Raw genomic sequence first — 11,536 nt, forward strand, 5'->3', positions numbered from 1 at the left:
TGATGCTGAACTGCAGTGACTTCATATTTAAGCTGATACAAAGAATTCTGAACCATCCAGTATATTTTTTGAGTCCGTTTGTTAGACAAAGTATGAGGAAATGTGCTCTGTCACCTTTTTGTTTGTTTTCCAAATGGCCATTTCAGTGTAGATAACAGTACACAGGATAAACTGGAGAAGCAGGTTCTGCCACCCCGCCCAGCTCACCTGTTTGTTACCTGATCACTCCATTCAGAATAGCATTCAGATGGCAGAACCAGCTATGTGGTGTAACAGGGTTGGAAACATGCCCAGGCTGAGCCCCCAAAGACAAGAAGTAGCCCTCATGATGAGGACTGTGGAGGTGGGGACAAATCACTGCTTGACATACTCCACTCACAAAATTTCACAACAGAATAGGAAAAGGAATGGCACTCAAAAGGGAATAAACAAAAGGCAAAGTGAAGGCATCGGTAACACCCCCATTTTTCTTAGAAGATGAAGCCAAGAAATATGAAACATGAATGTGTACCCTAGTTTTATCCATGGAATTCAAATAAATAGTTTTACCAAGATTTCCACACTTGATTTCTACCAAAAAAAATAAAAATGAACACGTTAAAATACATTCTTTTTCACGTGGGATATGCCATTTTCTTTAAATGTTTTTTTACTAAGAAAGCTTGCTTTTTCTGTGGTTATTCTGTTTAGACAAGTAAAACTATATTATTCATATAAATATTTATCATAAATCTTACAAAATTATAAGAATAATCATTACAAACAAATGTGTTTAGCACCTGTTTTTGCTAAAACCCATTGACTCAGAATCTGCACTTACCTGTTCTATTGCTTGCCCTGAGACAAGTGATTAGAAATTCTTAATCCTAACCTCTCCTAATTTTTTATTCCTTCAGCTACAATGAAAAGTTTCAATAGTAGCGAAATTAAATGTTCTTCATGGATCAAGGGAAATGAGTGATGTATTGAAACTGTTCACCCAAAGACCTGGCTTCTGGACCTACAATCTTTGAAAAAAGTAGTGAGAACACTCAGAAGGTTCGCATGACGCCTGTGATTGTAGAAAATTACTTAATTTCTTCCAATCTCCTTTTGCTTCCTGTAGAAGTAGGGCATTATGTAATTAAGAACAGCTAAGATCATGACTGCAGCCATGAAATTAAAAGATGCTTAGTCCTTGGGACAAAAGTTATGACCAACCTAGATAGCATATTCAAAAGCAGAGACATTACTTTGCCAACAAAGGTTCCTCTAGTCAAGACTATGGTTTGTATGGATGTGAGAGTTGGACTGTGAAGAAAGCTGAGCGCTGAAGAATTGATGCTTTTGAACTGTGGTGTTGGAGAGGACTCTTGAGAGTCCCTTGGACTGCAAGGAGATCCAACCAGTCCATTCTAAAGGAGATCAGGCCTGGGTGTTCCTTGGAAGGAATAGAAAACTAAAGCTGAAACTCCAGTACTTTGGCCACCTCATGCGAAGAGTTGACTCATTGGAAAAGACTCTGATGCTGGGAGGGATTGGGGGCAGGAGGAGAAGGGGACGACAGAGGATGAGATGGATGGATGGCATCACCGACGTGATGGACGTGAGTTTGAGTGAACTCCGGGAGTTGGTGATGGACAGGGAGGCCTGGCGTGTTGCGATTCATGGGGTAGCAAAGAGTCGGACACGACTGAGTGACTGAACTAAATTGAAGTGGTTTTTAGGTCCCCTTCCAGCTCTGAAAAGTACATAATTCAAAGCTGCTAAAAATAAATACTTTAAAATTGACTGATATATGCACACACACACATACACACGGTTTCGCTGTGAAAAGGGGAGGGACTATACAGTATTTTACAGAACTTTACAGTGCATCAGTATCAAAACGTTTTACGTTCTTGTTCCTGGAAAAAAAAAAAAAGTTTCAGGGTGGTATCGATCCTGCAGAGGGAGTTCTGAGAAACCAGGTTTCAGCTACCCGCGTTTAGCTTCCAGGCGCTTCAATCTGCATAGAGGCAGTGTTTCGGAGGACCTCATACCAGCTCAACTGGGGATCCAGCGGAATTTGTAACCCCCGTTGGCGGTCCGGATGGTGAAGGCATTGCCCTGGGGGAAAGCAAGGGTGCGGATGGTGCTGTGGCTGCGGATGGGGGTGCTAAAGGAGCAGCCCTCCTCGAGCTCACTGTGGCTCAGGTTCAGCGTGCTCAGGCTGCAGTCTGTGCGCAGCCCCGGGAAGGCGCCGTGCAGGTTCCCGGGCCTGCGGTCCAGGCTCTGGGGCTCGGGCTGCAGCCGGAGCCTCTTGGGATCGCGGCTCTGCAGAGCTTCATCGCAGCGCTCGGAAATCTCCCTCAGAACGGCGTCCACTTCCGCGCAATCCTGTCCCGCAGCGCTGAACAACTCCTCCAGGCTCCTTTTGGCCGTCGCCTTGAGCAGGAAGGGCTCGGCTGCCGCCCCGGGATCCCGGGAATGGGTGATCATCAGCTTCTACAAGAGATGAGGAGGAGCGCCGCTCTGGGACCAGCCAGACTCGCCTCTGATTGGCTCTCGAAGGAGGCCTGGGCTAACTTCCAACAGCGCGACTCGGCAGACCCCTGCGAGTGACTCAGAGAGCTGCCAGCGGTCCTCTCCTTCCCTCGACCCTCTCCGAGTCCCAACACTGGGAGCAGGGTGGGGGTGAAGGGTACACAGGAGTATTTCCGACTTATGCAGTGTTCTACACGCCCGCGCCCCACTTACATCCAGCACCGAGGCCAGGTGCCGGGTCCGACTGGCTAGTTCCTTCAGTTGCAAATTGCGCTCCTTCAGGGAGGCGATTTCCTCCTGTTTCTGGGTCAGCGTCGCGTGCAGCTGCAGGAGGGGACCCAAACATCGAGTTGTAGGCTCCCGTGCTCTCTCTCGTCTGTACACTCGGCAGGAACTGAACCCAGATCCTCACGTCTAATCAGAAACTTGGGGGCCCAAGAACGTTTACACTGGTGAGAATAATCAGTTTTTATTACAAAGCACTTAGAATGTTTCTCAGTAAATCCTCCGTATAGTGATGAGGAGTGCTGACTTGGGCAACAGGCAGATACAGATTCTGCCTCCGAAGTTCAATCTTCTTGTACCTCAGTTTCCTTATCTGCAAAGTGAGGCTGGTAAGAGTATCTAGCTCAATGTCTGTGGGTATTAAATGAGGAAAAGTAAATGGGTAAGCGCAATACTAGGCATATGGCCCTCAATAAATATTGGTGGCCCTAATAAAAATCCGGTGGGTAGGATTTCTCCCACTTAGGGACGTTGTAAACTGAGCCAGTGGAGGAATAGCAGCTACTTGGACTGATCCACTGGTTCTAACGTGCCAACAGGGCACATTTCTGCACCTGCAGCCTCCACTTCGTCCCCGAGCACCATGCCCTGCCCCTAACCCAGGATTCCTAAACGCCAGCCCAGTGTCCCTACTTGATTATTCTCGATGAGCGCGTCCCCCAATGCCCTCTGGTTCTGGTCGGCCACCTCCTTCCAGTACTGCTCTGGCGGGGGCACTTCAGGTGGGCTCAGCAGCGGGGAGAGACAGGGACCAAATGGCAGGACGTCGCTAGGAGAGAACGGGAGATCTCCACCCACCAGGGAAGGCGACATCAAAGAGGATGAGTCTGATGAAGAGGAAGAGAGGGAGCTGGGTTTGCAGCCTCAGACTCGCGCCTGGCTAACTACAGGGGCAAAATGTCACGATGGGTGTAGGGTTTATATAGAGATTTTTCTTTATTGATAAATCAACCCTCACTCTGCAATCCCCACGATTCCCAGGCCCTTCTTGATATCCTGTACACTTTCAGCAGGTGCTCAATAAATGCCTGTTGAGACGCTCTACACTGAACCTCCACAGTGGCTGGGGCAAACTTGTCTGAAGTCACCCAAATCCACTACTCCGCACACTCCTGTCACCCAGGCTCTCCTAGCCACGTCACAGCTTAAGGCTGGGCTCTCTTCCAGAAGTTGCACTGGCAAGTGGAGAAAAGGCTATCTATAGCGATCCAGCGATTCATCTTCACCATAAGGAAAAGGGAGGGGATCCCCTAAATATGGAAGAGCCTGACACTTTGATGAGTTGCTGGCGAGTTGTTAATAGGTACACAGTTTACCACCTTCAGGGCCACGAAATTCGAACTTGTAGGATTTGAGGGGTGGAAGACACCCCCGCTTTAATTTTACTGCAGAAACTGCACTTGCCTGCAATGAGATTATCCACAGTGTCTCTGAAATCCTGCAGATCGAAGTCCGCTGCCGTTTGCAGGGAATGGCTCTGAAATAAACCAGAGGTGAAAACTAGTTAATGTTAAGCCTGGGGGGTCTAGAACACTTCCTAGACGGTCAGCTAACCTCTGGGACTCGGTGGCAGGTCTAAGCCCAAACGCATTCACAGTGGAAACTTATACCTGAAAATCAAAGTCCCGCCTGAGGCGCGGAATCCAGGAGGCTTGCACTGCCATGGTGGGGAGAGGGACACTCCAAGTGGGGACCCTGCTGCGAGGGTCCGGCCAGGCGCTGAAACTGTGTTCAGCTCACCTCCGCCGCCTAGTGAGGCCGCAGACCTCCAGCTCAGACTTACCTCTCACAGACCAAGGGGCCACAGCTCTAAGAGCTGGGAGCACGGTGTGCAAACACTCCGTCCTTGCTCCCAAGATCTGCCAGCGTGCAGGGGCATCCAAAACAGTAACTCCAGGCCACATAACCCGAGAAGGCTCAATCACAGCTAAACCACCCGTCCCCACCAAGAAAAGGAAAAGGTCGGCTAAGACATGATGGGCTAAGGATGCTATGTGGAAAGTGCCTCTGTTCAGCATGCAGCCGGCGTGGTCCCTATTGCTGTTTTGCTTCTCAAAAAGTTGGAGTTGACTTTTCCCCGTCCAGCGTGATGCACCTCTAACATTGTGGACTGGACGCTCTCCTGGGTTCCTGCAATGTGTCTGGGTGAGTGAAACCAAAGGGTACGGTAAATGCTGGCTGCCAGGAAATTTCTTATTCCCTTAATTCGCGGACAGAGCTGACAAAACTCTTATACGTTGATTTTCTCTGTTAATTCTCACAGCAGTTCAGGAAGCTAGCAGAGATCAAGAAGTGATTCCTCCCCTGATGGAGAAGCTGAACTCAGAGAAATTGAGTTGCCCAAGCACCCAACTTTGAAATAGTGAAACTGGAGCTTCTGCTCCAGAATGCTGGTGCCTATTTCAAATCCTCTTTCCTCTACCCCTCGTTGCCTCTAGCTTTTATTTCTTTCTTTCTTTTTTTTTTTTTAGGAAAGCCTGGCTTCCAATGAAGAGCTCGGGGAAGGGGAAAGAGGTCCCTAAAGGGGCATGATCTGAGATGCGTCCAATACGCCCACCAGAAATATCTGTTCTAATGATCTTTGTTCTATCATCTTTTTTTTTTTTTTAAATTCCTCTGGGTTAATCTTACTCGTCTCCCAAAAGCCCATCTTAACCATTCAGATACTTCTGAGAAGAGGAGCTTAATCTGAAGTTGAAGTGTGAAAGTGAAAGTCACTCAGTTGTGTCCTGCTCTTTGCAATTCCATGGACTACACAGTCCATGGAATTCTCCAGGCCAGAATAAGTCAGAGCTTAATCTGACTCTAACTTCAAAGAATGTACAAGTTATCCATTTCCTTCAGGGAGGAGAAGTCTAGCACCAATTGAAATCTGAGATTGTAAAGGGAAGGCAGCTTAGCAAGGAAGGACTGAGGGCCCCAGACAGATCCTGAAGCACAGATTCTTCCCTGGTTGAAAGAGTCAGAAATGAGGCATTTTCCAAGGGCTAAAATGTCTCCCTCTTAGTAGAGAAAAGCTCTTACCACAAGAAGACTGGAGGCCACCTAAGGGAATGGTGCCCAGGAAATGCTTTCTCCTGTGCTACCCCAGGTCTTGGCCCATTCTGGACCCCAAACACTTCTAGAGCACTTCCTCTCTGTGTCCACTTTCCCCAACAGGAAGGAGAAATATAACCAGAGTGTGTACTGGCCAGAGGGTTCCCCTGGAGAGTCTTCCTCTGGGGATGTATCTCCTTCTGCACCAGCTCTGCCTTCCCCAGGACAACTGCTGGATCTCTTGGGCCATCTGGCAAGAGCTCTGCCCTTAAAACTCTCTGAAACTCAAAGGAGACATGGGCTGACTTTGGTTCGGTTCGTGGGCTCTGGTTTGTGGGCTTAATCTTTGGTGCATGCTGTGCCAAATCGCTTTAGTCGTGCCTGACTCTGTGTGGCACTATGGACTGTAGCTTGCCAGATTCCTCTGTCTATGGAATTCTCCAGGCAAGAATACTGGAGTGGGTTGCCATTTCCTCCTCCAGGGGATCTTCCTGACCCAGAGGTTGAACCTGAGTCTCTTATGTCTCCTGCATTGGCAGGCGGGTTCTTTGCCACTACTGCCACAATCCTAGGTAGTTCAATGATATTTCTGTGGTTACTCTGTTACTATCTTCCCAATTAGATAAAAACCTGGCACTTCTCCAACACAAACAGCAGGGGGAAAAAAAACTAAAACAGAACATGATGTCAAATTTAAGTTCTGTATATATAAGCCAAAATTCAGCAAAAGCCTGCTTTTTCTCTTGCAAAATAAACATGTTGGAGTAAGGGAGTTATGTAACCCTCCGGGTCAGTTGAATGATGCTCCTGTATTGTCTTTTTTTTTTTTTTTTTTAATCTGAGCATCCAGACTCTAAGAGAACAAGAGAATAAATAGCTTCTGCAGGGCAACGCCCACTTTTCCTGCCTTCCTAGTCTCTACTCTCAGTGGCCACCTACCCCAAGTCTCCCTGGGCTCTGGCCCAATTTTAAGAGGCACTTAGACCCTGGGACACTTTGTTCCACCATCCCAATCACAGTTCTAGGAGGTGGTCATATCCTCTGGAGAGTTCTATACTCTCATGTCCCCAGCACCTGCTGCCAGGAACCTGGAACTGGCTCTTCTTGTAGGTGCCATCTAGCTAGGACCTCCTGTCCTTCTGGGCACTTCATATCCCATCAGTGAGCCAGGCTTCTGGTCTCAGCCCTGGTGAGTGGTAGGAATGAGATGGAAGTGAGAGGATAGGTTTTCTTGGGGGAAATGCCTCTTTCCCCCATGGGAGTGACAGTAGCCTTTGCAGAGGGTGAAAAGGACTTTTATAAAGTGCCCATCTGCTGAAGGGCCATCTCTGTAGAGAACAACGTTTTCAGTCAGATTTCTTCAAATCCTTTGTTACTCTTCCGGCTTCCTCCAAATGTAAATTCTCTTCGTTTTTTCCGGTCTCGATGGAGAAGTTATTCTCCAATCTCCACACTCCTTAGACATCCAGGGAATGAAAATAGTTACTGAATGACCCGGAAAGGCATGTTGGAAGGACAGAGAGGACGCGCTGATCTGGTGCCCAGAGTGCAACTGTGCTCCCACCCACCCACCTGATCTCTCGGTGTGCAACCTCCGAGTTGCTCTACCGCAGCTCCAAGGAATAGATGGGGAGGAGAACGGGAGACCCGTCTGGCAGGGGAGCCCTCCCTGTGCAGAGTTGGTCAAAACAGCTCTGAGAATGGAGCCACCGTTAACATACTAGGAGGGAGGAGGAAGTTCCTATTCTCGCGGTTCGGATTCCTGCAGGACATCTCTCCCTGCTAACCAGGTGTTCCTGTGCTCCACTCCCCAAACGGCTCTTTAAGGAAACTCGGGAAATAGAACTTTGGGCTGAGAGGCAGGGGGCATTCCACCAGGGGAAGTACCTGTGAGGCGGCTGAGTCACCACCAGGCGGCGGGTCGGACCCAAGAAACGAGGAGCAGTCAGCGAGGTCCTGCAGGTCTATGGTGGTGAGCGCTGCGCGGCGAGAACCCGAGACACGCGCCGGGCGGACCCTGAGCCTCCCGCAAGGGCTAGCCGCGGGCATCGCCGCCAGACATTCCGAAACCCCAGGTTCTTTTGAGCCTCGCGCGCCCCACCCACCCGACTTGGGGAACTCGAGGGGTCGAGCAGGGACCACCGTGCTCACCTGGCAGTGCAGGGGTCTCGGCGTCTGGGGGATCCTCGTACACCGATACCCGGTTGCAGCCGCTGCTACCGGGAAAGAACTTCCGCGGAGGAGCGAACTAGCCGGGCACAGAAACGGTGAGCGCGGGTCAGCCCTGGGGCCGGGAGCGTGCAGACCCCGCCCGGCCCCGGCCCGTTGGCCCCACCTTCCTCTCCGGCTTCCCGGGCTTGCTGATGGGCCGGCCTCGCGGATCCAGCATCCTGTTGGGGCAAATGCTGTCGAAGGCCCGGCGACCCGCCGCGGTCGCCCCGCACTCCTGCATCCTGCCTCCGGGTCCGCTTCAGGCCCGGAGCCCCGCGCCGACTTCTCGGAGGCGGCGGCCCGGGCCGGGATGGCGACTCTACACCCAGCGCTCGGGAGGCTCTGAGGCCGGCCAGAAGTCGGGGAGGCGCGTGGTCGGGGTGGGGCAAAGGAACTACAGTGGAGGTGAGGAGGGAGGGCTCGGTGGAGAGGGGGGGACGCCGCGCGGGAGGGGCGGCTCGCGCCGGAGCGCCAGAGGTGGCGCCTTCAGCCCCGGACAATCTGCACTTTGGCGGAGGCGTTAAACCCAACCTGGCAACGCGGCTTCCCCCGGGAACTGCAGCGCGGGGCCGAGGCCCGCGAGCGCCCTTTAGGCTGGCATTGGCGCCGCAGCCTCCCGGCCGCGCCAGACAAGAGAGAAGGGGAGGACATCCCCTACTGGTCCCTAACGCTGGGTACAGCCTTCCCGCCTACGGACGGCGGGAATGGGAAAGTCAACGATTCTGATTTCATTTTCTTCCTCCCCCAGCCACAAGGCACGAAACAAACTTGGAGCGTCCATCGCCAAAGCCAGAGCCCAGCATTTGCCCCGCCATGTACGTAGGATTTGGTGGGGATGTAGAATTCCAGCGGGGACTCCCTAGAATAACCCCAGATTACGGAAGGGCTGGAGGAGAGCCGTCTTGGTGCTGACTTTACTTTGTCTGAAGCCTAGAGCCCTTCCCCAGACCCGTACCCCGCACTTTCTCAGGCAGCAGCACCTGAACATAGACTTTACAACAGAGGGTCGCATGTCTCTACAGCCCCAAATCCCCTAAAACCCAGGTCTCTCCCACGGAAGCCCCAGCCACCTCTCCAAGCACTTGGCCACTTTTCGTACAACCTGCTTCGACTGCTCTGCGGGAGTCTTGGCTCCTCTTTCCCAAGCTGGAAGCCTCTCCCAGGAAGGGGCATCTTCAGCTGCTTGGGTGAGAGGTCTCTCTCAGGACCACTCTTACGTCCATCCAACTTGAACAATCATCTGAAGTTGAAATCTTTGTGACCCTCCATTGGGCGCTTTGTTGATGTCTTATACCTCACAGGAGTAATGCAAGATCCTCTTTTAAAGGGCATGATCCTCTTCTATTTGCACCTGTTATCTGGATTCCTACACAAGATTGCCCTAACAGAGATGGAAAGCAACCTAATGATATAATTAGAAGAGACTTAGAGACTGACCCACCTATAGATGCAGGAACCCAGTGAGGTCAGCCAGATAGAGGTGGTGTGGTATTGCTGATGGCGAGGAAAAAGCTCTGGCTTTAGGGTCGGAACCCAGGCTCCGCCAGATCCATGAACCCTAGTTCTTTTGAAAAACCATTAAACCAAAACACTAACTTCAAGAGAGTTGCTGTGAAGATGAGACTGTTTATGTAATGTGACTGGCACTTGGTGTGGATAAATTAATGCTGTTTTGAGAAGCCTTTTCAGCTGCATTTCCAGCCTCCCACAGCCTGTTGCCCAATTTGTCTCCTACTTCCTCTGGTTCCCAAGTGGCCTAGCCACTAGCTAGTCCATTCCCAGTTCCTATCCTTAATGACTTCCCAGTTTGTAAAAGGATTGGGGAAGCTCTTAGCTGAGTTTCGGGGAGATCTCTACATATCCCAAGATCCAAAACAGGCCCATTTTCTATCATGAGTTCCAAGCTGGCGTAGAAAAATAAGGGTATTCTATTTTAATATGTGCAATAGATTTTCTGTGGCAATGGGTGCTGGAATAGCATGATTATCCTGGTCTCAATGATTTCTGGCACCAAATCACCCATATCAGTCTCAGCTGAGTGATGGAGTAAATGCTGGTGAAGACAATTGCTCAAGTCATTCTTTTGCAGAGATACCCAACCCCTAACACTCGGGCTTAGGGGTCCAGATATATTGGAACTTGGAAGAGATGGTATGATTTTTCTCCTCCTCCTTTTCACCATCACAGACCAGCTTTTCCTCAAACAGCTTGGGGATTACCACTTCCCTTTCCCTGAGCCAAGGAGAAAGTTCCTGGAAAGCACAGCATATCAACCTATCAGGAGAGAAGAGGTCCCAGACGCCTAACGCCTAACGTCAGGTGCTCCTCTCTCTAGAGTGTACATTGGTGCCTAAGAAGAGCAAGGAAGTGTCTCTAAATATGTTTTGAGTTTGCTTTTTATTTATACCATTTGTCATACATTCAGATTTATTCTAAATGCAGTAGAATGACAGTCTATTCCCCCCAACTTGATTTTTTTCTACCATATAGAAAATTTGAAAAACAATGAACAATGGTAGCATTAACATTTTCCTATATTTGCTTTATCTCTATTTTGTTTTCTTTCTGTGTAACCTCCCTTCCCATCATTGTGTAGGCTGCACCAGCCTTCTTGAAGATTTGCTATGTACCAGGCAAGACCTGTGCTGAGGGGCGTGTAGAGAACATCTCATTAAATCTATACCTCAACACTTCCAGGTAAGTGTTACCGTTATTCTCCTTTTTACAAGAGAGACTTAAGCACAGATATATGACTTGCTTAAAGTCACCCAGCAAATTGATCTCAGAGCCCAGATGTTTAACCACTACTTTATATTACCTAATAAGAATCTAGTTTAAGCTTCAAAACAGCCCTGGTGACAGTTGGCCTTTGGGTTCAAGTTAAGAAATTTGCAGGAGGCTACAGATTCAGGGCCTACAGCAGATTCCCAACAGTGAGGATGAAGATGGTGGGACAGCTGTGGAGTCAGAACTCCAGCAAGCCTCTGTCCCATTTTTTTAACTCGATTTTCCGTCTGTAAAATGACTCCTGCAACATGACCAGAGGCAGGGACTGTACTGGCTCTCCAAATACATTCTCCATAGTCCCTATTGAATGGAGGGTATTGAGCAGATCACTTGTCCCACATCTGCCTTGGGGAGAGACTTTTTTGAGCATTTTCAGAAACTGTAAGTGAGAGAAATTGAGTGTTGTGGCAAAGGGTGGAGCTCTGGATTCAGACCCCTGCTTTCAAATCCTGGCTGCTCCACTGTTGTTCAGCCTCTCTGTGGCCGTGTCCTTCTCTGAAAAATGGGATAATAGACTCCGCCTATTGTTGGAGGCATTGAGACAACAAACGCTGAACACTGTGCCTGGTACATGTAAGCGCTGTTACTATTGTAATATTGTTACTGTGGGTTCACATGTAGCAGGTATAAGACAAGCGGTGCGATGGCAGGATAAACGGATTCAATTTGTAGTGGCCACCACTGCCTGCAAAGCCTTCATTTTTCCTTATCT

General features: G+C 49.7%; 1 protein-coding gene across 1 annotated transcript; it reads right to left on the reverse strand.

Annotated features, from left to right (window-relative positions):
* Nucleotides 1–504: 504 nt before the first annotated feature.
* MCIDAS (multiciliate differentiation and DNA synthesis associated cell cycle protein) lies at nucleotides 505–8,885 on the reverse strand. The gene is made up of 7 exons (XM_086361708.1): nucleotides 8,162–8,885; nucleotides 7,978–8,074; nucleotides 7,714–7,805; nucleotides 4,195–4,267; nucleotides 3,424–3,617; nucleotides 2,719–2,829; nucleotides 505–2,466 (listed from the first exon to the last, which is right to left on the reverse strand). The coding sequence occupies exons 1-7, from the start codon at nucleotides 8,276–8,278 to the stop codon at nucleotides 2,026–2,028; spliced, it is 1,125 nt and encodes a 374-aa protein (XP_086217834.1). The 5' UTR covers nucleotides 8,279–8,885; the 3' UTR covers nucleotides 505–2,025.
* Between the last annotated feature and the right edge of the window lie 2,651 nt (nucleotides 8,886–11,536).

The sequence above is a fragment of the Bos grunniens genome, chromosome 20 (genome assembly GCF_055505025.1).
Source record: "Bos grunniens cultivar Pamir isolate PY7600 chromosome 20, Bosgru_T2T1.0, whole genome shotgun sequence".
NCBI classification, from domain to species: domain Eukaryota; kingdom Metazoa; phylum Chordata; class Mammalia; order Artiodactyla; family Bovidae; genus Bos; species Bos grunniens.

What these genes read in the sequence shown, in the direction of transcription:
- MCIDAS (XM_086361708.1), bottom strand. Translation starts at nt 8,278, where the DNA reads ATGCAGGAGTGCGGGGCGACCGCGGCGGGTCGCCGGGCCTTCGACAGC. An exon ending in GTGACTCAGCCGCCTCACAG is followed by an intron (nt 4,268 to 7,713) that starts GTACTTCCCCTG and finishes GGTTTATTTCAG; the next exon opens with AGCCATTCCCTGCAAACGGC. An exon ending in CGCTCATCGAGAATAATCAA is followed by an intron (nt 2,830 to 3,423) that starts GTAGGGACACTG and finishes CCCCTCCTGCAG; the next exon opens with CTGCACGCGACGCTGACCCA.